Source organism: Saccostrea cucullata, unplaced genomic scaffold (genome assembly GCF_032062105.1).
Source record: "Saccostrea cucullata isolate Sc308-1 unplaced genomic scaffold, CSIRO_AGI_Scuc_v1 ctg4728, whole genome shotgun sequence".
Classification (NCBI taxonomy): domain Eukaryota; kingdom Metazoa; phylum Mollusca; class Bivalvia; order Ostreida; family Ostreidae; genus Saccostrea; species Saccostrea cuccullata.
The window spans coordinates 252-28,237 of NW_026930641.1; the positions used below are offsets into that span (position 1 = coordinate 252).

At 33.3% G+C, this 27,986-nt stretch overlaps 1 protein-coding gene across 1 annotated transcript; it reads right to left on the bottom strand.

The window, feature by feature from the left end:
• Nucleotides 1-2,954: 2,954 nt before the first annotated feature.
• On the bottom strand, nucleotides 2,955-27,951 carry LOC134229390 (fibrillin-2-like). Its single transcript, XM_062711130.1, has 13 exons — nucleotides 27,889-27,951; nucleotides 17,701-17,846; nucleotides 17,490-17,613; nucleotides 17,197-17,375; nucleotides 16,888-17,006; nucleotides 10,452-16,349; nucleotides 10,222-10,328; nucleotides 10,062-10,129; nucleotides 9,746-9,951; nucleotides 9,541-9,606; nucleotides 9,400-9,449; nucleotides 4,216-4,310; nucleotides 2,955-3,439 (listed from the first exon to the last, which is right to left on the bottom strand). The coding sequence occupies exons 1-13, from the start codon at nucleotides 27,949-27,951 to the stop codon at nucleotides 3,286-3,288; spliced, it is 7,275 nt and encodes a 2,424-aa protein (XP_062567114.1). The 3' UTR covers nucleotides 2,955-3,285.
• Between the last annotated feature and the right edge of the window lie 35 nt (nucleotides 27,952-27,986).

Genomic DNA, 27,986 nt, shown 5'->3' on the forward strand with positions numbered 1-27,986 from the left:
AATACAGATCTCTACATAGCGCAAAGCGCTCTCTGCGCTTTGCGCTATGTAGAGATCTGGGGCCAGTTTCACAAAGATGTCTTATGACTAAGATCTGTCTTAAGACCGAAAATTATCTTAAGATTGCACCATAGCTACTTCACAAAACTGTCATAGCTTATGATAATCTTAAGGTCTATCAAAATCTTAAGACAACTAGATACATGTCTTAAGTCTAAAGTGGAAATGGTGACAGTACATATTTTGGCTAAAAACCTACGGATATTTATTTAGATAAATGGATTTTAGTGATAGAACAATCCTTTGGATTATATTAGGCCTACTCTATGTTTTTCCACATTATTCATTTCAATGCAAATTTTCTTTGCTTGTGTCCCCTCCCAACTGAAACTGAACCCCAACCCCGAATGCTTCTTAAGGCCATGCATGTTTTATTGAAAACAATAAACAATGATAATTTTCATAATAAGGTTGACTCATTCACTGGAACTCGTGAAGAGGTACCGGGATGACTCATTTTCGCTATTCCTTTTGTTACTTAATTCCTTGTCATTTTATTTCCATAGGACCTTTCCGGACCTGAGCGGCCAACATGTGTTGGGGAGTGGAGATGTTACCCAACCTGTATGTAATGCAACCAAGAAAGTCAAGATTCAGCTTTCCACTCTTTATTAAATTAAACAATCTATTTGTAATCGTTATGATTACAATAAATAATTTCCTACAATATACTAAAAAGATTGTAACCTGTAACTAAATTAAACCATGTGAAAATTTTAATAATTTGACAAAAACCGCGCATGTCTAGAAAATTATCTCACCTGTATGAAATGCAACCAAGACAGTCAAAATTCAGCTTTCCACTGAAATCCTTTCTATCCCGGCTGCTCATTTTATACTAGGCGTACCTTTGTAGATTTACATCTCCATATTTGTAACTCCTTCGAAATTTGCAATAATTACTTTAAATTTTAATTTGAATTTAATTACTATTACTTCTGACCTTGAGTACGTTTCAAACTTTTAATGCACTTGTAAAATAATTTCCAGTCTTTTGCGTAATCTTTAAATATTATTTGTTGTAGCTAATTTAACCAAATATCTTACCTCTGGTCACTTCAATACTATTGGTTCCTTAATTCTTCACCCTAACCAAATACATCTTTTCATAAACAAGTAAGTAGCAGCTGCATTTCCATGATTTATTTCGTGGGACTGTCCGGTTTAAAAGTTTAATTCCTATTGATAAGCCTCTTTAATTACTTTTATCTGTAGAGCTCGCGTTCGGTATCTTTTGTCAGACTAAAAGTGCAAACTCATAACATCCGTTTCATTCTTATATTTACTGCAATTTTTGTTATGATATATGTAAAATCCATACATCATATATAACTTTATTCAAAATTGTTTCATTTGAGTTCCATACCCCGCAAGAATGTCACAATAACTATGACCAAGCATTGCTAATTTAAGCAATTTTTAGACGGTGGCTATATATAGCCACAGGCTATTGCTGCTGGTCTGTGTAAACACACGGGGACCCTAGCGGCGATTTTTGCAGAGTCAAAATAATGAAAGTAGACTTATTTCGATGTTTGAAAATAAAATGTACACAATTAACAAATACTTTCAAATTATTTCAAAGACATTTCGTTGATGGATACAAAGCCTAATTCCTGATATTTGCCGTTATCAATATTTCTCGTTAAAATGACTAAAGTTTGATAAACAGTAATACGAAAGTATATGCATTTTTAGGGATTAGATAGGTCCATGAAAGTAAAAACAAAGTACTTATATGTAGCTACACTTCATTTTTTAGAGGTTTTACTTTATTTTGTTACATTATGATGATTTTTTTAGAAATTAGAAAGTAAGCATTTCATTCAGTCGTACCAAATGACATAAAATCAAAAAAATTTATTCTTGGGGTATCCTTATTAATCTACCGGAATGTATAATGTGTATAAAAATCACGCTGTAACATTTGATGCTTTCTTTTCTCTCTTTTAATGGTATTGAAATTATAAAATTTTGATTGGAAATTGTTCTTTTCGTTTCTTTTCGTCATCTGTTAGCATTGATATTTTGATGCAGTAGTTGAAGTGTTTTAAAGACAACTACATCGAATTTTATGAACGAAATTTGAACACGATTTGGTGTTTCAAAAGGATTCATTGCTATAATATCTTATTAATTGCAAAGGTTCGGATACTCTAGTAGCTTTAATAAAAAAAAAAAAGCATCTCATAAATTCGTCAGTATCTACTATTTTCTGAGCAAGAAGACATTTAAGCAAATTTTATTCAATTATTTTTTATGGAGATAAAAAATTAATTCAAATTTATTTTTTTTCCAACCCCAGACACACATTAACACACCCTTATTGCATTAAAGTTGATGCAATAAAATTTTGATGTTTTTTCCTAGGCTATATCTGCAAAAAAAAAAAGGAAAAGAAAGGAACTAAACTTCGTGCATACAGATTTTTAACAAAAAATCCCTGTGAAATTGAATGATGAGATTCGTTTTAAGATTTGTCTTAAGATTTCTAATACTTTACATGGTTTTGTGAAACAGCAGTGACAAATCTTATGATTGTCATAAGTCAGATCTTAAGATGATCGTAAGATCTATCTTAGGACAAATCTTACGATAGTTTTGTGAAACCCAGCCCTGTATTTTAATCAGATTGGCAGAAACGAGTCTTTTACTCGTATGCGTCAGTGCTCTAAAAAGATGATAAGAATAAAAAGTTAAAACTTGTTTGTTAAATTTATTTTTTTTTAATATTAAAAATAACGGAAATAACAATATACACTATATTTGCAAAAAATCTATACGTTTTTCATCTTATAAGAGAAATGATATCCTATGATACTGTGCACAAAAGTTTTCACTCGGAAGTGAAAAAAAATTATTATAGTAATACTTTAAAATTGCAATATCCTCGGTGAAAAAAATAACAACATCTATAATTTTTTCATTTAAGTGAAGTTATATCTGAAATTACAAAAATGGCAAATTCGCTATAATTTTCGAACCATTTAAAAAAAAAATTAAAAAATCAAAGAATATGAAAAATAGAGCAATCATTCCATAAACCAATAAAACGATCACGGTATGTCTTTGAAAAACACAAGATGATAAATTCCCAACAACATACACTGAACATGTACATATTCAATCATAACATCCAAATATATCATATAAAAACATTTATCCACTGAAAGTGCATATGATGAAAATATTATAGGGATAGATGGTTGCTACACACTACTGATGTTAAGAGCAGTCTATTTCAAGCTTTCCACCACTATAACTATTATAGGTAGGGTTGGTAGCAGAGAGAGCATATTCCTCAGATCGATCGAGTTTAGTAAACGTGTGTCCGATACTATCGTCCCAGAGTATGGCGTCCTTGTCAGAACTTCGGTTCCTGGAAGAAACAAACGGTAATGTTATTTACTGACAAATGCCTGGAAACCAAAAACTGAGAACAGACTTAATTCAAAATTATGGTTTTGAATAGCTTGACATTGATAATATGTATGTTTTCAAAAGGTTTGTATAACATTTCAATTCAAACATATGGTAAAAAGTTTGTTTTTCTATTAAAATTATTTCAAAAGTTATATTGATTTGAAATTTTGTTCTCAGTTTATGGTCTTGGGGCCTACTGCTTGCTTTGAAAACATATGTGAACACTTCGTTGAAACAACTTTGTCCGGAAGAGGATGTAATGAAAACTCTTCCAAATCATAAAAATTAATAACGTTTCATTTAAGATACACATAATGCAGGTAATTAAAGCAGCTGTCAGATACGTATAATGGTGGAAAGCTTTGTCTCTTGTTTTTGATATTGAAATAAAAATAAGGCATATTCTTTAAAATTGGCTGAATTATCTAGAAAATTTATAGAGTTTATATTAATAGCCTTTCTTCCTTTGAATCCGAAATACAGCATTATGTTTAAATGATTTTTTTTCAATAACGTACAAATGAGGGCATATTTTCTTCAAAAAAATCCTCAAACAATTAATAGGGTGTGCTTACATGTTTGATTAAACAATTACATAAAAGATTAAGTAATTACATAATAGATTTTGTAAAATAATCTCATCATGCAGGCGAGGACTGACTATATAAATCTACAGGATAAAGTACATGTATACACATACAAGTGCGTGTAAATAGGAAAACTGACACAGACCTGACTCTGTATATGATAAAGCCAACAACAATCACCAGGACAAACGCACCCACAGAGGCTCCAATCACAACGCCCATGTTAGATTGTACCCAGCTCTATGAGAAAAAATTAAGTTATTTGATATTTATTATATTCAATTTCATTCAGAGTAAATGCAAACTGATACCCAGATCAAGAAAAATAGAAGTGGAATCTGTTTTTTTTTCTGTATATGGGGAGAGAATTTAGTTGTAGGATCACAGGTCATCATTTTTTTTTTCATTTTAAAGGGTCGTTAGAATACAATTTGCAATTAAAATTCACTCACAAACAAATAATAATCTGCTATACATTTAAACGTTTTTCCTTAGAGTATATGGCTTTTTGTTCATGGTCTTTTTGTTACTATTTCAGTGCTTAGTTGTTGTTTTTTTTTTTGAAAGTTTTATAAGAAATGTATGTATATACATGTATCTATAACAATTTTTAATTTTCATAATAAAGTTCAGATCAGTGAAAGCTGAAGAAAACAAACAATTCACTATCTACAAAAAGTTATAAAACAGATTTGTCCACAGATCATAAACCATGGACTCCTGGATACTCGGGAAACAGGTGCCTAGATGGATAAAATAATGTAAGAACACCTTGTTGGTTAGCCAAGTGTTTTGCAATCATTTGCCAATTGGGCTGATTTATACATTTTTTTAATAAATAAATTAATTTCATAAATGTAAAAAGTGGATTTTTAATTTATTTTTCATCTTCTTATCAGATATAGTTATTGCCATTTCCTTTGAAGTTATATAATTAATACAATGTTTAAGAATACTCTTTTTTGAAGTAGGTTAATTAGCTATATACGAGGGGTTATCAAAAAGTTCGTGGACTGAGGCTAAAAAATTAGTACTATGTTGTCTGTGCTATCAAAATTTATATGGAACATAAAACAACAAAAAATAAAGAAATGTTGAAAATTTTAGCCTGATACGTTCATTATTTGCCAAATTATTATAATATGAAAACGACATTATATGATCACCCGGCGCTGCCGTCGTTTATTTTCATAACGTCCGATAACGTCAAAGTTTTTTCAATGTCCGCTTCTTATACTTCATACACTTTTTTGATGAGATTCCCTGGAGCTGCATGAGAAAGGACTTAAACCCGCCTTGTTTATATGACTTTACAATGTCTTGAACAGTGACCTTCAATGAAATATAATATTCCAAATGGATAAATACATTGGAAGAGATCCGCACTTGATTGTGCCGGTATATTCTGCTTTTGGGAGTTCACTATCTACAACACATGATCAATGTCATTTTTTTTGACGTGATTGATTTTTCACACATTGACTGCAAATCGACATTAACTGTGTATCCCTTTTCTCTCTGATTTTTCACACCTTGACTGCAAATTGACATTAACTGTGTATCCCTTTTCTCTCTGAATCTATTTTGACATTAAAAGACAAGTACTCTGGATGCATACTATTTCTCTGTAGCCAGTTTCAACATATTTTAGGTCTATACAAGTTTTTTCAGGGGCGAAACTTTATAGAATGTTTGAAACGAAAACCCTTCCCCCCTTATGACGCCATTTCCAAGGCCTCATTTCTTTGGACATTCCGTGAAAATTTACGATAAAATTTCATAGAACTTCCAGAATGAAGTGAAAATTTCATAATTTATGGAACAATTGTGTCCCAACACATACCTGAATTAACGGAATTTTTGGATGAAAAATGATGATATCAAAAGAGTTTTTCTCAGTTACACATAGGTCGCAAAAACGTCGTGTTCGAGGTTGCGCCAAATGGACATACCATTGCTTACAAAAACATCACTAATTTATTAACAAATAAAATTTATGATTTATGATTTATTCTTCAGATAGAAAAGATTATGCTAAGAAAATATTTTAAAATTCATTGATGTGTCTAAAGTGGTTTTAAGGGGGGACCTATGTCGTTCTACGTCAAAGCAGCGTTATGTGACGTCACAAAAGCGACGTTTGTTTTTTCCCGCTGACTTTTGCAACTGTGATTATAGGCTTAACATTAATTGTAATTAATCAATAACGTACACAGTTTACAAAAAGAAATGTTTTTCATCATTTATAACAGTTTTATTTGATTTATGGAGTTTTTTAATATTAAAATTCTCCTCCTTTGGTTGATAATTCATAGCAATTTCAGTTGTGAAGAAATACCTCCATGATATGCTGATATAAAAATGCAAAAAATATCAGATAAAGTTCAACAAAGACAACGGCTTAAATCAGGGAAATATGTTTAATTTTATGATTACCATGAATTGTATTTTCTGGATTAAACTAAGAAAATATTAAGAAATGAACTTGTACCTATATTTTATTAATTTATAGTGTATGTAGATTTTATTGTATAAAGTCAATCCTAGGTTCTATTAGGTGTTGGTTGTTGACGGGGAAGAGGGGGTGGGGGCAGAATGATTAGAATGAAGAAAAGAGTTTATCTGTTTAAATTCTTTCTTATCAAAACAAAATACTCGTTTTTTGCAAAATAGATTTATATTCAGATGTTTGTCAGTGCTAACTTTCCCTTTTTTTTTTAGTGCAGAAAGGTCAATATTTATGACAGAAGAGTACGAAAATAAAAGAAAACGTCATATTTCTCGTTTATTATATCATAAAGGTATATTTTTTTCTTTGTTAAAAAAAAGAGAGGCGTCATTTCTTTCAAAAAATATTAATCACAACATTTTCACACAAAGACTTTTTAAGATATTATCTGTTATGCATGTCGGAATTGTAAAAAATACGACAAGGGTGATACTTACATTGTGCTCCTTTATAATTTTTCATGCGAGATGAATTGCAATGAATTTGCCTTCATTTTCAAGATACAAGTCATATAAATTAAATACATGTTGATTTCGAATGTAATTTGACATTTTTGGTTCTTTTTAGCGCACATTTGGAGTAGAACAATAATGTCTGAAGATAATCTATTTTTAGCATTTCACACTGTTTTTGCACGTGCTCCTGTGTAAAAATAAGCATATAAAGGTATTGTTTTTAATACCTAAAAATTAAAAGCAAGTGGTCAGGAAAGAAATGTCAAAGTTTTGAAAATTTCACACAAAGTCTTTTCGGACATAGGTCCCCCCTTAATTTTATGATGCTAGTCCACGAACTTTTTGATAACCCCTCGTAGACATGCGTATCTTTTAATTTTTCCATGTAAAACTCGTCCTGACCTTGTCCGAATTTTCCCGATAATGACAAAGTAATATCAGATTAATTGATACACAAGTCGCATGTCTCTGTAAACGTCCTCAAATCTATTTGTAAACATAACATACTTTTATGTTTAATTTATTTATCAAACTGTGTCAATATAATAAATTATCCAACAGAGTTAGCATCCTTAAACTTATCAATAAAGTTAAATTTCCCGATCTTGTTATATGTACCGAGTAAGGTTACTGGTATTAACTTAAAATACACTTGACCATCTTAATTTATAGTTATTGTAACGTGAGGCCCATAGACCACAAGTCTTTCTGGCTCTGCAGTCGAATGGTATGGAACATGGTACCGTTTAACCATAGATGAATAAGTACATATATGAAGCGAAATATAACCTACCCAAACTACTAATTAAAACCACAAAAAATAAGATTATCAAATTTTTCCAAGTCATGTCCCGGGTTTTTGTTTATTTTGTTTTGATTTGAACATATTTTATTGCATAATTCATACAAAGGGATTGGTAACAAGTTCTTGCAACTCCTTTCCCCAGAAAAACCTTTCCCTGATAATTTGAACAAAAAGTAATCTCAATGTACATTATTCGAGTATGCTTCTATATAAATATCCCAGTCATCTCTGAAAGATTTTTTTTTTCATATAAAAATTATAATACATGTATTCCTAAGTAGAAGTTAGAATACAAAGATGGTCTGTAGCTTGGTTGAAGTAATTTTTACCCTAAAACTTTCTAAAATTACCAAATAAACTCAGCAACATTAGTTTAAAATTTATTTATTCATAAAAATGGATTGAACAGCAGGCATAACTGCCTATGATCGTTCTCTCCATAACTCAGCAATTATAGCATCTTCAATAAATTTATCTTAAGTTTTTTACTTGACGATTGCATTACGTATTCAAAATTTTGTTACCAAAGCCTGTTCCGAATTTATGCACTTAACTGTTTACTAACGCCTAAGTTGTAAATAAAGTATAACAGATAACGGAGAAGCATCTGTACTATGAACAGCCTTTATTAGAAAGTTCATACACTGGATGCTATCTTTATTAAAATCTAGGACAAAATTCAGCTGATTAAGCTTAAGATCCACAGGTATTTTATATCTTTATCGGTAGCGATTGCTTCATTCGTTAAATATTGACGAGCAGCTAGAAGTGCATTGTAATTATTGTTAAAAAACACTATAATCACGGAATTTCCCTTACAAAACTAACCTTTTTCCATTCTCCCCCAAATCTATATTCTTTATATTCGTATTAATGCAATGCAAATCACGGAAAAAAATCCTTAAAAGGAATATATTTACATCCGCTGAATATTTTCTCCTTATTTATTAAGAAAACCCATTGCGTTAATCACTGCATGAACTACAATCGGCATGTCGCCTGTACAGTTTTCTTGATCGGTTGCTGTTCCATCAATGAAACGCATAAAGACGTTCGCAGCATTAATACAATAATTAATCTTTTTAATCCTACTTTAAATGATTATTTAAACAGATATCAATATAAACAATATAATGTCTTTCTTTGTTTGTTATTACTGGAATTAACGGTCGCAGCTATTGCAGAAAAAAATTAAATAACCCCCTTACGCGGGTTATGTATTTTTTTCTGCAACAGCTGCTTCCGTTAATTCCAGTAAAAACAAACAAAGAAAGCATTTTATTGTTTAAATAAATTTACTTATACGAATAAGAATGTACCAAATTAAATCAAAGCAAATGGCAACAAGAAGGTATTATCAATATCACAATTGCCATAAATCATACTACAGATATAATGTTAAATGTGTGTAATACACTTCACAGATACGCTCTGTATTTCTCTTTTATAAGCCCAGTCATTTTATACGCATTAATTGAAAAAAAAAATCCGGATTCTTGGCAAGTTCAGTAGTTTCATTTTAAAACATACACAGCGTCTGAATAAACTTTTTATTCTTACCTTGCTGTTTTCGGGTGTTTCTGTTACTTCTATAGATTTTGTCGATTTAGCTGTAAAATATAAAAGAAGTCAATCTTGATTTGATTCTGCATACATATTTCATGGTTATATTCTATTAATAGTTATAGGGGCTCCTCATACCTGTTGACTTAGAAATAGATGATGACCTTGATGGAGAGGTGGGTGGTCGCGTGGGCCGCGGCAGTTCTATACAAAATATATAATCACAATGATCCATTGATCCTCATTCCAATTTAAAATACTAGTAATCAGAGCATGTGTGTGGATATTCATAATTAAATTATCATATTTAAAATAAGATTAATATGAAGAAATCAAAACTCACCTCGGAGTACTATCTTGGCATGTGTAATATTAAATGTTTGTGCTAGAGCCTGGATGTCATAAGATGGATGTTGTTCTAGCTTCTCGATCCCTTTTTCGAACACGTCTATAACAGTGCTGATGGTTACTTCTATAACAGTTCCATTAATTAAATCCACTTCTGGATCCTTGAATGTCTGATTGTATCGAATGTCAATACTACCTCGACTGAAAAGACATGTTAATTTAACAAAACATTTGTAAGAAGATATTCTATTACCCATAGCAACGCAAATATAGTAATATAATATTTTTTGGTAGAGCAAAGTTCGACTTACGTGATACTGATGATTTCTGTGCTAATGTAAACACTTTCTAATTCTCCATTTTCATACACTGCAGTCATCTAGAAATAAATATAGCCAATTGTGTATCCTTCCACAGCGATTCGAATTACTCAATAAATATTAACTAAATATTATTTGATATTTTACATACCAACGTTAAGAAATGATTTGAAATATTCTTGTATTCAGCGCTTGATTTGTTTTGTAGGGCTGGGTGCCATTCCATGGCAAATTTCACATTTCCTTCGAAAATCACTTCTACAGAGAAAACAAAAATATCTGATTTAAAGTTTCATTTTTTATAAGCATATTTAATATGTTTCATTTTTCAATTTTATCGCAAACCATATATGATGAAAAGTGAATTAACCGAGTTCATACCTGTGGGTTCAGGAGTAGCTGTTGTTTCCATGGGAGTTGTTTGCGTTGTTGTTTTCAGAGAAGTTGATGTACTAGGAGGTGTTTTCTCAGATGAAAATTGTGAACTTGTCACGTTGTAATGTTTGGCTGAGGGTGTTGTTTGAATCGTTTTCTTACTTTCAGTGGAGGAGACGGGTGTTGGACTGGACATGCTTGTAGCAATTTTTCCAGACGTTGACATTTTATGCACCGTCGTGAAAATAGAAGGAGAGTTCGCAGATGTAGTGGATGTTGTAAAATTTGTTTTCATGTTCTCAGTGGAAGATACTGGAGAGGAAGAAGAGGCAGATTCTGGGGCTAAAGTGGAAGTCCCGCTAGTGACCATCTCGGAGGTTGATAAGGTGTGTGCCGACGTGATAGCAGGCTGAGGTGACATTGATGTTGATTTTGAAGACGAGATAAAACTATGCCTGCTTGTTGATGAATCTGATATGTTCTTTACCGTACTTGAAATATGAACAGTTGTGTAACTGTGTGTAGAACTTTTACTGCTGATTACTTTAGCTGACGATGGGGTAGGTGGCACCGTTGTTGGAGACGTTTGACAATATTTCCCTGTAAAATTCCCATGACATTCACAGACAAAATTATTACCTTGGATAATTTTGCAGGTCCCACGATTATTACAATTTTGTGCATGACAAGGATTCACAGATTCACAGTTCCCACCAATAAAACCATTTTTACAAACACAGTAGTAATTAGAAGTTCCATTATGACATGTGCCTTCATTAAGGCAAGGATTTTTACTGCAATGGTCGAAAATATTGCAGTGTTTACCGGAATACCCATTATGACACATACATTGTGCTTGTTGACTTCCACTATGGCATGTCCCATTGTTACAATCATAATTATGACAGTAGTCTATGACTTCACATTTAATCCCCTTGAATCCTGGATTACATTTACACTCAAAATCATTCGATGCATTATGACAGGTTCCATTTCCATTGCAGTCAATCTGGTAGCAAAAGTCCTGATCTTGACAATCTTTTCCGGAATATCCACCATAGCATTTACAAATGTAAGCGCCGTTATTTGTAGAACAAATGCCATGACCGTTGCACGTATGATTTATACATGGATTTCTGTCCGTGCAGTTTGTTCCTTGGAAACCTGGTGCACAATGGCAAACGTAGTCATCTGCCTGCTGCTGACAAACTCCTCCATTTTTACAAGGTTTATTGAAACAGTAATCTATTTCTTCACAATCAGTTCCATTGAATCCACGTTCACAATGACATTCATATCCATCACTGATGTTGCTACAATTTCCACGGTTATTGCACAAGTGTTGGTGACAAAAGTTCTTTTTCTCGCAATTCCGTCCCATAAATCCTACATTACAGATGCATTTGTAAGTATCATCTTCGTTATGACAAGCTCCATTATCATTACAGTTTTGTTTAGCACAGAAATTTCCTTTCTCACAGAAGAAACCGGTAAAAGCTGAAGAACAAGAACATGTGTACCTATTGACTTCATTAATGCATGTTCCTCCATTCAAACAGTTGTTATGCAAACAATGATCAACAACTTCGCAATTAGAACCTTTAAATCCATCTTGACATACACATGAATAATTCTGGATGTTATTCAAGCACGTTCCATTATTTAAACAGACATTATGCAAGTAACAGAAATCTACATGTTCACAATTTGCTCCGCGGAATCCATCAAGGCATTGGCATGTGTAATTATTATTTTCGTTAAGACATTTACCTCGGTTATTACAGCTCCTATCGTGACAGAAGTTGATCTGTTCACAGTGGGATCCAGAAAACGAAGCCGGACAAAGACATGTATAATTTGATAAATCATTTTTACAGGTACCACCATTGACGCAATTGTGTCCATAACAGAAATCTTGGATTTCACAATGTGACCCATTATAACCAGGAGGACACTGACAAGAATAGCCTGACAATTTACTTACACACGTAGCGCTGTTCTTACAAGTATGGTTAAAGCAATAGTCATGTTCACAATTGGTGCCAATATATCCGGCTTTACACGAGCACTTATAATTACTTTTTTCGTTAATACAAGATCCACGCTTATTACATGTAACTCCATAACAATAATTCTGATTTTCACAGTCTCTGCCTAAATATTGGGGAGTACAATTACATGTGTAATCTTTTGCATTATTTATACATACACCTTGGTTGTGACATGGTTTACCAGAGCAGTAGTCAGTTATTTCACAATTTAGTCCCATGTAACCAGAATGACAATTGCAAGTGTAATTGTTATCATTGTTAAAGCAATCTCCGCGTTCACTGCAGTTCTGTTTGTAACAGTAATCACGTGTTTCACAATGCGTACCATTGTAACCGTTTACACATTTACATGTGTAATCAGAATTACCATTCACACAAGTAGCACCATTTTGGCATTGATGTTGGTGACAGAAAGTATGTTCACAATTGACACCGGTGAAACCATTGTTACATTTACAAATATAAGTAGTATTCTTGTTTTTACATGTTCCATGGTTTGAACAATGTTTTTCATGACAGTGATTTATTATTTCACAGTTTCTTCCAATATATCCAGGATTGCATGTACATAAATAGCTTCCATTTTTATTTGAGCAGCTTCCATGATTGCTACATTTCTGTGCATGGCAATAGTTCCGAATTTCACAAAGAGACCCCATGTACTCCTCAGAACAAGAACAAGTGAAATTAGATGTTTGGCTTTGACAGGTAGCACCATTTAGACAAGAATGATTGAAACAATAGTCATGTTGACAGTCACTTCCTAAATAGCCAGGATCGCAATTACAAGTGTACTTATGATTACTGTTATGGCAAGTTCCATGCCCACTACAACTTTTTCTGTAGCAGTAATCTCGTGTTTCGCAGTGCGATCCTTGGTAACCAGCAATACATTTACACGTATAAGAAAAGTTTCCGTTCACACAAGTGGCACCATTTTTACAATTATTCATAGAACAATAAGTTTGTTCACAGTCTTTACCTATGTATCCAAGATTACATTTACACGAGTATGAATTCAATCTGTTCTGACATGTTCCATGATTAGAACAATTCTTGGTATAACAATAATCTGTGGTATTACAGTTTGTACCTAAATATCCCCCATGACAAGAGCACTTATATCCAGAGTCTGTATTAGCACAAAGCCCATGTTCACATGGGCTACTATGACAATAATTATTCAGTTCACAGTTACTCCCTCGGTACTGAGGAGAGCATTGACAAGTGTAATTACTTTGTTTATTGTGACATTTTCCATGTTCACTACAATTTTGTCTATAGCAATAATTTCGAATTTCACAATGTTGCCCTATGTATTCAGAGGGACAAGAACACGTATAGGTAGATGTACCACTATGACAGGTCGCCCCATTTTTACAAGTATTATTAAAGCAGTAGTCATGTTCACAATCTTTTCCTAAATATCCAGTGTTACATGTACAAGTGTAATTACTTTGACCATTATGACAGGTTCCGTGTGAGCTACAGATTTTCCTGTAACAAAAATCACGTGTTTGACAGTGTGTATCCTTAAAACCTGGGGCACAATTGCAAGTGTAACCAGAATTTCCATTCACACACGTAGCACCATTCTGACACTGATGATGATAGCAATACTTATGTTCGCAGTCTTTGCCTACGTATCCTGCATGACATTGACACAGGTAAGTGTGACGTCCAATTTGACATGTTCCATGATTAGAACAAGTTATGTTGGTACAGTAACTGTGCTCGCAGTCAGTCCCAAGATATCCGTGATTACATTTACATGTGTATGAGTGTTGTCCGTTTGTGCATGTACCGTGGTTAGAGCAGCGTTTATTAAAACAAAAAGTATGTTCACAGTCTTTTCCAGTATATCCTGTAGAACATCTACAGGAGTATGAGTGTTGGCTATTCTGACAAGACCCACGATTGGAACAGTCTTGTTGGTAACAGTAATTCCGAGTCTCGCAGTTTTTTCCAGTATATCCACCGTCACAATGACACATGTATGAATCCCGTCCGTTATGACAAGTACCATGGTGTGAACAATCCTTGTTATAACAATAGTTCTCTTTCTCACAGTCTTTACCGTAAAAATGACCGTTACAGCTACAATTGTATGTAATTGGATTATTATGACAGGTACCACGGTTAGAACAGTGCTTGTTGTAGCAGTTATCAACTGTTTCACAGCGTGTTCCTGTATATCCTTTAATACAAGAACATTTAAAGCTGCTCTTCTCACTGGAACAATTTCCATGGACACAAGGATTATTGTGACAATAATTCAAAAGCTCACAGTTATTTCCTCGGTACTTAGAAGAACACTGGCAGGAGTAACCATTTTGACCATTACTGCATGTTCCATGTCCGCTGCAGTTCTGTCCATGGCAATAATTACGTTTTTCGCAAAGAATTCCAACGTTTTGTGGAGTACAAGAACATGTGTAGTTGGACGCGTGACTTTGACAAGTTGCACCGTTTTTGCAAGTGTTATTAAAACAATAATCGTGCTGACAATCATGTCCGAGATAACCAGAGTCACACGTACAAGTATATTTATGGTTACCGTTTTTACAAGTTCCATGTCCACTACAGCTTTGTCTATAACAGTAATCACGGTTTTCGCAGTGTAATCCTTTGAAACCAGGGGCACAGTTGCAAGTGTAACTAGAATTCCTATTCACGCATGTAGCACCATTCTTACATTGATGTTGATAGCAATATGTATGTTCACAATCTTTTCCTGTATATCCTTGTTGACATCGACAATTGTAAGAGTTATGCCCAATTTGACATGTTCCATGATTAGAACATGTTTTGTTGGTACAGAAACTGTGCTCGCAGTCAGTCCCAAGATATCCGTGATTACATTTACATGTGTATGAGTGTTGTCCGTTTGTGCATGTACCGTGGTTAGAGCAGCGTTTATTAAAACAAAAAGTATGTTCACAGTCTTTTCCAGTATATCCTGCAGAACAGCTACAGGTGTAAGATTGTTGGCTGTTTTGACAAGATCCATGACGAGAACAGTCTTTTTGAAAACAGTAATTCCGAGTCTCACAGTTTTTTCCAATGAATTGACCATTACAAGAACATCTGTACGAGTTTTGTTGGTTTTTACAAATTCCATGATTGGAGCAATTTACTTTGTAGCAGTAATCCCGGATTTCACAATCAGTTCCGTTGAATCCCGGGTTACACGAGCAGGTGTGTCCCTTCCCAACCACCTGGCAGACACCATTTCCAGTACAATTGCCTCCACAGTAGTCATATTCACTACAAGTTCTTCCAATAAAAAAATCAACACATTTACACTGAAAACCTGTTGGGGTATTCGAACAGATTCCAGAGTTAAGACATGGGTTGTTGGCACAATAGTCCCTAGATTCACAATACTGACCTTTAAAACCTTTAGGACAGAAGCAGGTATAATTAGTTTCCCCAGTAACACAAGTTGAATTATTTTGACAAAGATTGTTTTTACAGAAGTCTCTCACAGAACAATCTGTACCAGAGTATCCTGTATTACAAGTACACACGGCTTTTCCATTATGAGCATTGCAATTTCCATGATGATTGCATGTCTCTCTAGAGCATTTTCTTGCTGTAAGAGATTCACAGTTTCTACCAGTTGTTCCGTTTCTACACTGACATGTGTAATTCCCGATCTTGTTGACACACTCTCCTCCATTACAAGGCTCCAGAAGACATTCATCCTCATCAAGCTGACATTTCAGACCGTAAACAGAGGAAGGACATTTACAGTGGAAACTACCAGCTGTGTTTGTACAGGTACCGTGTCCACAAAACTGTCGAGTAGCACACTCATTAATGTCCTGATTGCAGTTATTTCCATGCCACCCTGCAATATATTGTCATACTTGACCATGCTACACATTTTGGCAGATGAAACTTAAACGATCACTGTCATAAATCAATCTAACATTTTAAGCTAAAATTAAAATCCTGTACAAGTGGGATGAAACTAAACTAAGTTTCCATTTTTGAAGTGATACTAAAGGCCCGTTAAAACGTGCTTTTTTATCACGCTCCTATATCCTATATGTGAGCCTCGTCAAATAGAAATCGACCTTATCGCATGCAACGTCGTAATGAGAAAGAAACAAATAAAGTTGAGAAGGATTTCCCGGTATTTTTTCTGCACAATTTGTTATAACTGGTACTCAAAGTAAAAAATTATGTAAAAAATTGATGTATTTTCCGAGAAATACTCAGGGGCCACTGGCATGAAAAATTGGTCATTTACCTTTAGTTAATTGAAATTGAAATTTAACACAAGAATCATAGGTGTAAAATGTGCAGTAGGTAGTTTTTCGTTCTTATCAATGGATGTTTTTGTCTTCTGAGTAAGGGTATACCTTAATGTATTACTAGCTTACCCATTTTACAGTAGGTATGACCGTTGACGACACACTTCTGTGGATTACCAGGACAATGAGCTGTACAGTCTGATCCATAGTAACCCTCAGAACAGTACGCCTTGTACGTTATCTGGATACTGAAATAAAAAAATGTTTATGGAATCATTGTAATTTCTTCTGTACATATTTCATATATTTATATTATATATTTATAGAACTTGTTTAAATTTGATTGAAACATAGAAATGTTAGATAAGATACGATTTAGATTAAGTTACCAGCATTCATGAAAGTTTTAAGCACCTGATATTCAAAAAAAAATCTTACAAAAAATTATTTTGATCCTTGAAATAATTTGCCACCAATTTCTTTTGTCTCCAGTGTTGTGACAGTATGTTCTTTCCTATTTGTAGATTGTAGTCCGAGAACTCTGTCTGGTAGATGAGTGGTGAAGAGGAGTGTTGTAAATCTACCACTCTCAGTGATATTTTTTCCTGGTATTTGTACTAAGTTTACAAGATAACAAAGAGTTTTTGAATATATCTGACTGTCTTAGAAATTGAAAATACATTATTATTCTGCTGTATATATTTATGTGTGTTAGATATTTTAAGATTTACCCATGAATCAACTTCTAAAAATTGTGGATTTGTTGTATTTCCAACTTTGGAGCCATAGAAGACATCTTCCCGTCTCATGTCTAAAGTTGTGGTAAAACTAGACACACATGAATGACTTCTGTCTCTGTAGCAATAAAAATTAATATCATTAAATATGTGTGCAAATGTTCAGTATAATATCAAAGTGAGAAAATTCAAAGTCGTCACTCACTTAAGACATACGGTGAGTACAGGTTTACACAACTTGGTACACTGGGTACCGACCACTCCCTGACAACACCGTCCTCCATGAAGTTTATTACCAGGACTCTTCACTTCATCTACGTGGATGAAGAAAGTTACCTTCCCAGTTGTAACCTTGAAATGTACAATTATGTAAAAGAATTAGCTGATACAGTGTATCAATTATAGATTTAAACTTTAATACATAAGTGTTCTTTTTATCATGCTTTAACGTACCAGTAGGCCTATTTTATTTAAGTTACAATAATTCTTACTTAGCTCCTCGTATTTTGGCTTACTCTTTTGTTTTGGTTTACTCACCCCCACAATTTCAATTTGCTTCCGACGTCTATGTTTTCGTAATTAGAATAATTATAGAAATTGTTTAAGTGTCACTTAATAATTCAAATTTCATATTACAAAAGTTTCTGACAATACATACCTTAAAAATATAAACCAAAAGCAATAAACACAAAACATGCCTTTTCCAAGCCATATTTAAATTGATATCATTAGATTAGTAGCATTGATGAACGAAGTTATCAAAGCCATCGATAAATACCAGTTGTTTATTTTGATTACGCCTTAATCAAATAGGATGATATTCAGTCGTGAGCAGAAGTACTATACACAGTCTATCTCTGGACAGACAAATTAAGTGTTACAGACTTTATTTTTTCCGGAAAAAGTTATGAAAATTTTGTGTTTCCAACTACACTGTGGAAACCTCAAATTCTTTTCAAAATAAGCATTTCAAGTGCAGTTTTGCAACTGTAACTTTTAGGTTAAAAAACAAAACAGAACAGATTTATCCGTCAGATTTCATAAAATAAGCTTCTCCTTTGAGGGCTGTAGTTGAGGAAACAAAGAGTAGTTCAATATTTACACGACTAGAATCTTTAATTCTATTTTTAAATACACAGGAACAACTATGAATTAGCGAAAGAGAGTTTCATGATAATTATATAGGGTGAGTTCACCATGCATCGGACACATACCTTGCTTCGGACAACTTTAGGCAATAAACTCTCTTTCAACTTATGAGTTCTGTGTATTTATTTGTTTCTGTCATAAAGACCAAGATTTAAATTTTTTAATGATACCGATTGTGTTTATCATGTTGTGATAAAAATACCCCGCAAATGGCCTTGAAGTTACGTCATATTTTACATCATCAAAGGGGAATAACCCGAAATTTATGATTTTGCAATTTTTAGAGTTATCGTTCTTTTAAATTCGACTTCCACGGAACGAGTCGGACTTTGGTGAATTTTGTCAGGGATTGGTAATTTTACATAAATTATAATTAAATTTCACTTCAATGTCTGTTTAATTCTTATTAGAACTGGTTTTTACTAGTATGCTATTTTCACCGTACATCGGACACAAATTAACCATGCATCGGACACTTTTCGATGCAAAGGTAAGTACTACCATTTTCATACAGAACCCAGCTGGCAGCTGTTTTTTGCGGAAAAAGAAAATAAAAACTCTATATTTTCAGTCAAAATACAAGTTATCGATATATGACGTCTGGAATTTTACTCTATTTACATGTATTTCTACAAACCAGAGTATGATAAACCATGAAAAAAAGGGCGCGAATTACGGCATTATAAGCATTTTAAAGCATTTCTAAAGCAGAGTGAGGTCTTTAGAATCTTTCTACATTTGTGCAATAATATCGTCGATTAAATTACAGCTGAGGGTTATTTCTTAGATAAAAGATGAAAATATATCCATTTCAAGGATTTTAAAGCATTGAGATAAAGGTATTATATTTTTCCGGTCTCCATACCGTCTGTCCGATGCATAGTGAACAATATGCGATCCATGGTGAATTTTCTGTTTTTTCTAAAAACTCGATTTTTGGGGATATTTTCTCAATAAACGGCATATAATTGTGTCCTAAATTGTTATTTTAATCACAAAATAAATGTTAAACTCTATTTTGATAATTTCCCGTCGGTAGCGATATCGCTAGAACTTGTTGAAGTACAAGGGTATCCGATGCATGGTGAATTCACCCTACGTGTACATTCCAAATCTTCGTTGTTAAAGCTTTCCATGTCCACTGCCGTTCTGAGGACAAAAAGTATTTAATTGGATTAGAACCTTCTATAATGGTATTAAATCATGTGTTATACAAAATGGATTTACTTCAGACTATCTTTTCCCCCAAAGAGGATGCAGACAAGGCGATCCAATCTCACCTTATCTCTTTTTGTTATGTGCTGAAATTCTTGGAATCTTAATTCGTAATAATCAAGATATAAAAGGTATAACAATTGAGGGTGAAGAGTACAAACTCTCTCAATATGCTGATGATACGTCTCTAATCTCAGATAGTTCACCAAGATCTATGGATAGTATTCTCTGAGAATTAGATTATTTTGCTAATACATCAGGCTTATAGATAAATTTCTTAAAAACTGAAATGATATGGATTGGAAGTAAAAAAGTTTCAAGGGATGTATTTCATCACTCAAGGTGGAAGCTTGACTGAGAAAATTCAATACAGTGTATTTGTATTTGATCTTCTAGGAATAAAATTTTCAGTAAACTTGGATGAAATGCTTGATCTTAATTATTCCATAAAGCTAAATGAAATCAAAACTTTGTTACGTATGTGGAATTTAAGGAAACTTAACAGTAATTAAAACTTTAATATTACCCAGACTAAACCATTTAATTCTTACTTTACCAAACCCTAAGTCAGACTTTTTGAAGATGTTTGAGACTGAAATGTATTATTTTCTATGGGGTAGCAAAATTCAAAAGGTAAAGAAAAATGTAATCCAGGACTACAAATATGGAGGTCTAAAAATGATTGATTACATAGAATTCATTTCTGCCCTTAAATCAAGTTGGATTAGAAGACTTATTCACTCACAAGCAAACTGGGTAAAATTATTTGAAGCTGAACTAAAAGTAGATATAAACAATCTTTGGATAAGGGGTTCTGATTATATTCTGAATCTCTCAACAAGATTAAATAATGTTTTTTGGAAAGAAGTTCTGTCAAGCTGGGCAAGGCTAACTTTAATAAATCAAGAAAATGACAGGCATGTGCTCTTTGAACATATATGGAATAATCCAAGGATTAAAATTAATAATAAATCTTTTTTTTGGAAAAACTATTTTAATGAAGGCATTGTTTTTCTTACTGACCTCTTTAACAATGAGGGTAGTTTCATAAGTCTCGACTCATTAATAAACTTGAAAGTGAAAATAAATTTTGTTGATTATAATGGTCTTAGAATAGCAGTGTTAGATAGACTGAAAAATATAAACTGTGATGAAATTAAAAATGCTAAGTTGATTGGACCACATCTTCCAAATTCCATTTTTGTACTCTATAAACATTATAAAGGTTGTAAGGATATGTATAACATATTAATAAGTAAAAAGAAAGAGCCAGTTAACTCAATTAAAAAATGGAGAGAAAACAGATTTATCTTCGATGAGGCAGACTGGGCTAAAATATTTGAACTTCCTTTTAAAATAACTCAAGAATATAAACTTCAATGGCTACAGTTTCAAATCTTACAAAGAATCATCCCAACAAATTATTATTTTTTTAGACTAAAATTGATCGATTCTCCAGCATGTAATTTCTGCAGAAGTGACATAGAAACAATTGATCATTTATTTGTTGTATGTTTCCATGTAAAAGAACTCTGGTGTACTATTGAAGAATGGATTTTAAATAAGTTTAATATTCATTGTTGTTTTGATAAACAAGCAATACTATTTGGTAAATATGAAAATATGAATGTTTATAAAGAAGATGGGCGCATTTGGCGGGTGATCTGCAGGAATCATTTGTACGAAACATTTATGGTTTAAATGTCCATGATTTGGTTGGCTGAACATACCTGGTCAGATTTTACAAACACGTCCATGGTTTTTTTTAAAATTTAGTTTGAAAGACATTGTTTAATTGTAACATTTATGTCCATTTTTTTCTAGGGAGTACTATAACATAGTAATATTTCACAAAAAACAAAACCTAAAATATATTTAATGCATAGATGCATGATACGTGTACATATACATTATAAAATAGAAGATTAGAATTGATTTCGCTTGAGAACCAAACTGAACCAAAATTTATCTTATTCAAAATTTTAATACATCAGTACATAAAACGAAACTGACAAAATAAATGGTTGCTTGCCTGAATAAAAAAAAATTAACGCCCCATGCCAGGCTCGAACCAAAAACTTTTCGCTTCGAGTGCACTGAACAGGTAGCCTAACTTTCTGAGCTATCACCGCTACACATGTACAAATGTCTTTAAAAGGACAAAGACGCACCACATTGACACATTTGGATTTTTTTTGGGAAAAGTTCATTTTTCGTGGTCTCTGGGTCTTCTCTCCATTTTTTAAAAAAGTGTAATCGTTTCTTTGAATTAAAATACACACAAATAACGTTTCAAAATCATGGAGAGAAGACCCAGACATAGAAAATTTTTAGAAAAATGTGTTTCAAAATGTACAATTTTGTACCAAATGTCTGATATGGCCAATTTTCTAGTTATTTTTTAGCCAATCAAAGCTCAATTTCGGGAAAATATTTTCCGTTCCTGTTGCACAGGAACCCGATAAATTAAAAAAAAATATTAAAAGAAAGTGGGCGCTTTAGATGGTGATTCGGCAGGAATAGTGGCTCATAAAAAGAATTAAAAAATATCATTGATTTATACATTTTTTTTTTCAAAACCTAGCCAATTACTATGTTGTAGGTAAATGTAAAATGGGCAAATATTCAGTTAAATATGTTTGATTTTATTTGAATATGCATCTGAATATAGCCGTACGAGTCAAATGATGCAAAAATCGACTCTTTTTATAGCCGTTTTCCATTAATTTTGTTGTTTCTGGGTCTTCTCTCCATACTTTTTAAATGTGTTATCAGTGTATTTTTAACCGTAAAATTTATTTCAGTTGTTTAAAAAATGGAGAGACGACCCAGAAATACCAAAATCTAAACTTTTTACATTTATTTTCTGGTAGAAATGTGACAAAGTCCAAATGTATAGGGCTTAGCTTTAGATAATGATTTAAATTCTAACTCTGTGTAGTGTTCCGCGGTAGCTACATTGGTTTGTCGCTGGATTCCAGCCATATCGAAGCAGTATTTTAGGTTCGAATATCAAATACAGTGATTTCTTTTATTTTATTTTTCTTTGACCTTGAAATTTTTGAATTTTAAATACTCCTTGAATAAAGTAGCAAATTATGTTTTATAAATTATTTTACATTAATTGTTTTATTTTTCAATGAGTTCACATTTTGTTGTTTATAGTGCCAACGTTCTCAAATGAAAATAAACATACATGAACTTGTACAAAGTTACACCTGATGCAAAAATATTGAATATATTAAAAAAAACTATCAACTTCGATCTTTCTGTTACATTCAATATTTTCAGTGCATTTGAAAACTGAACACCAAAATTATATAGTGTTAGACTTCTATTATTTTCTGTTACATGTAAATATACAGCTGATGTATCCAGCATTAGTACATGTTTCACACCTCGAACAAAGGATTTTTGCTGCTACCAAATCACTTGGTACACCCCAAGCCCAAGCTTTATGGTTGGGCGACTCTGCCATTGTGTGCATAATTATTGAGCAAATCATTACCAATGATAGATAATTACAATTGAGGACAAGGGGCAAGGTCACCAGACAATGAATAATGGACCTGATATTCTACATAGCCGAAAAAATCTACATAGTTACATAAACTAGTGCTAATTGTAACGGGGACCGTTACAGATGTTCCCCAAACGCTCCCCAACTCCCTTTTGGTGCCATATTCCCTGTAATCTCTATCAAATAAGAAATACTTTATGGAATTTAGACTTAATCAAGGTCTTCCCAGAAAAATACAAAATATATTTAAAAATAGGTATTGCACACGTGTTCATGTGCGTAACGACCATATCATCTTGTCTACACTATCTAAAATTTTGATATGCTTACTATCAAAGCATTTAATCCTAAAGTATTAAAAAATACACTCATTCGTAAAAAATACACTCATTCGAGTGTATTTTTAATTTTACTCATTTCACGTGCATAATGACTACACCTTCTTGTAGGAGTCCCTTATATTTATCTATGTTCTGAATCCCATCCTGTTTGGTTGAAAAACAAGGGAGTTGTAGCCATTTGAAGTTTCAGCCAATCAGATTGCAGCACACATGCATGCGCGTGATTTCATAAATTTTTATCTTTATCGTATTGAAGGATATCTAAATGAATGACTATATTTTAAAATTCCAAACATTTTGTCAAAAAACAAAGGAGATATAGCCATATGAAGTTTCAGCCAATTAGATTGCAGCACACGTGCATGCGCGTGATTTCATGAATTTTTTTCTATATTATATTTTAGGATATCCTAATGCATGACTATGTTTTAAATTTCAAAGCTTTTCGTCTATAAACAAAGGAGATACAGCCATTTAAAGTTTCAGCCAATCAGGTTGCAGCACGCGCGCATGCGCATGCTTTCATGAAAATTTTTATATATCATGCTGTAGATCTTCATAATGTAGGACTACGTTCAAAATTTCAAAAGATTATGACAAGAAACAAGAAAGATATTAAGACTTTAGTTTCAGCCAATCAGAGCAAAGCGCACCTGCATGCGCGTGAGATCTTGCTATTTTGACCATGCCATCTTGTCTATACTACTAATATATCCATGCATTGCGAGTTTCAAAAACTTCCATCGAGAAATAGAAAAGTTATGACTTCATCCATTATATTGGTAATGTCACATGTTGCACGTGCGCGCTCTTACCAGCACACATGCATGAACGTGCTTTCATGATAATTCTTATATATCATGGTGTAGATCTCCCTAATGCATGACTATGTTCAAAATTTCAAAGGATTTTATCAAAAAACAAGAAAGATATTGAGACTTAAGTTTCAGCCAATCAGAGTGAAGCGCACGTGCATGCACGTGAGATCTTGCTATTTTGACCATGTCATATTGTCTATGCTACTGATATATCCTTACATTATGAGTTTCAAAACATTTCATCAAAAAATAGAAAAGTTACGGCAATATACATTATATTAGTCATTTCAAGTGTTGCACGTGCTCGCTCTTGCAGGCACGTGCGCGCAAAATGACCTTTGTTCGGCAACTCTACATTACATGCCTACCAACCCTAAAAAGGTTTCACCTAAGTCGGATGTGTAGTTTACAAGATCATTCGTGGACAAAATTTTCCCAGGAAGAAGAAAAATAATAATAACTAGAGCAAAGCTCGTTGCAAAGCAACGAGTAGGTCTTCCGTCCGGTTTTGACCAGAAGTGCCAGAAGTGACATCAACACAATAAAGCAATGTGCTATGTCGTCTCTAGTGACTTTGGAATTTTAATTTTGCATCTAAACCTTCATAATAAGCTCATTTTGGCTACTTCCGGTTTGACCGGAAGTGACGACGACGGACGGAAAATTAAGTTTAATACTCCCAGAGACATATGTTATCCAAAGACTTGTCAAGAACGGCAAAAATACGCGATTTCCGACTACTTCCGGTTTGGCCGGAAGTGACGACGCCGGATGTATTTTGACGACTGCAATAGACTGAGCTTGACATTTTGAACAACTTTGCTTCTTTGACTTATTACAAATTCTCAATACTTTTTGAGATATTAAGAAAAAACGTTCGGACCCTTTAGGCCCTTAAATTTAGGGGCCAGCCCTTTTTGCAAGGTAACATTTGAAAGATCGCCAAATTCTACACTTATTTTGTTCTATACGTTTTAACAAAATATTTCCAGGTAAAAAGATATCGTGGAAAAGGTGTTAAAAATATTGAAATTCGCGATACGACCATTTTCGGGCCATAGCGAGCGCCGACTTGCGGCACTTCCGATCAAAATGAAATACATTATACATATCTATAGACTTTGATCTATTATACCTGAAAGTTTCATGATTCTATCTTGAGCCATTATTGAGAAAGTCTGGAGACAACCTGACCCTTCCAAAATCACAAAATCGACAATATCTCCAAACCGGAAGTGACGTCATCAAATCGGAAAAAAATGCTTAAGGTTCAAGTGATGTTACATAAGTCCTAAAAGTTTCATGGAAATCCATCGAGCCGTTTTTGAGAAATCGCGTGCACAAAATCAGTAAGAAAAAAAAGAATAATAACTAGAGCAAAGCTCGTTGCAAAGCAACGAGTAGGTCTTCCGTCCTGTTTGACCGGAAGTAACTTTCATCTTTCACAAAAATGAGTAATAATGCCCCCAAATGGTTTAAATCCTCTAAATCCATGTTAATTAATGCAAAAATAAGTCATTTTTGCTACTTCCGGTTTGACCGGAAGTGACGACGACGGACGGAAAATTAAGTTTTATGCTCCCATTAACATATATTACCTAAAACATGTCAAGAACGAAAATATGCATTTTCTGACTACTTCCGGTTTGACCGGAAGTGACATCGCCGGACGTATTTTGACGACGCCAACAAATAAAGCGCAACATTTTGAACAACTTTGCTTCTTTGATGTATTACAAATTCTAAATACTTTTTGAGATATAAAAGAAAAACCTTCGACCCCGCTAGGCCCTTAATTTTAGGGACCAGCCCTTTTTTCTAGATAACATTTGAAAGATCTTGGAATTCTACACTTCTTTTGTTATACATGTTTTAACAAAATATTTCTAGGTAAAAAGTTATCGTTGAAAAGGTGTTAAAATTTTTGAAATTCGCGATAGGACTATTTTCTGGCCATAACGAGCTTCCGTACACAGCAATTTCGGTGAATATGAAATAGTTCCGCACAACTACATTTATTGCTCTATTTTCACTGAAAATCTCAAGTTTCTATCTTAAGCCGTTTTCGAGAAAACTCGCGGACAAACTAACCCTCAAAAATTCACTAAAATGCAAAAATCTCGAAACCGGAAGTGATGTCATCAAAATGAAAAAATATATGTCTATATTTTTTCATGTTCCATCAGCCCTGAAAGTTTCATGAAAATCGAGCTAGCCGTTTCTGAGAACTCGCGTGCACAAAATCGGTAAGAAAAAAAAGAAAAAAACTGTGGAAAAGAAACCTAAGAATAACAGAAAGGTCTTCCGTTGGAAACGGAAGACCTTAATAATAATAAAAGTGAAAAAGAAACCTAAGAATAACAAGAAGGTCTTCCGCTGAAGACGGAAGACCTTAACTAGAAACTCTTGTTGCTTCAGCAACAAATAAGGTCTTCCGTTCTTCTCTATTTATCTGTAAGGAGGATATTTTTCTATTAAAAAAAAAAAAAACAACAAAATGCAGAAAAAAATAATTCCTCCATCTGGGCTCGATCCCAAAACCATTAGTATGAAAGTCGAACACGCTAACCACTGAGCCACCAAATTCCACAATATTTAAGGTATTTTGTAAGCTTATTATTTTAAGTTTGAAGGAAATAGTTTCGAAGTGAAAGAAATAGTTTTGTAGTAAAGTCCCGGTCAAATTTCTTAAAAAACTGAGATATTCCCTGTTTGATGAGATATTTGATGTAGAAAAGTGATTAGAATAATTATGAGACACATTTGCAGTGAATCAGAGTACTTGCTGAAAAAAAAAATGATGTGCAACATGTAGGAATTACTATGACACTTAGCATATACAGAGCTATAAATGCGAAACTAATACACGTGGTCAGTTACAGAGGAAATTCAGCTGAAAAGCCGTAAGCCTTAGAAGAAGGTGAATGACCCCATATCAATTGGTGAATTTACTTAAGGGCATAGACTGAGTTACAGAATACTGGGAGTTTTACCCTGCTCGGAAAAACAAACCAAAATCTGGGTAGTCCCGGGGTGCATTTTTGGTACATGTGCACTCTACTTGGCAGATTACATGTAATTTGTTGACATGATTTGTGAGTCACAGGCGTTTTCTCAACACTGCATCGTACAAAGCGAGATAACTGCAGTATATCTAACCTATATTAAAATTTCGTATTAGAGCAGGAGAATCGAATGCTATTGACAAAAACTGAAGAAATAACCAATACAAGCTTTAATTCATTTTTATGCTCATCAGCACCTAGATTTCAGACAGAAAAAATGTAGTTTTTGGCGACACTCATTAGAATTTCATTATATACTTCAGAGACTCACCGATAGGCTCTCACCGCACTTTCTTTGATGTGTCTTCTACTGCAGTCCTTAAATTTCATGTCCATATGTGGTGTCATTTGTACAAAAATTTTCTACGTTGCTATTGATTTTT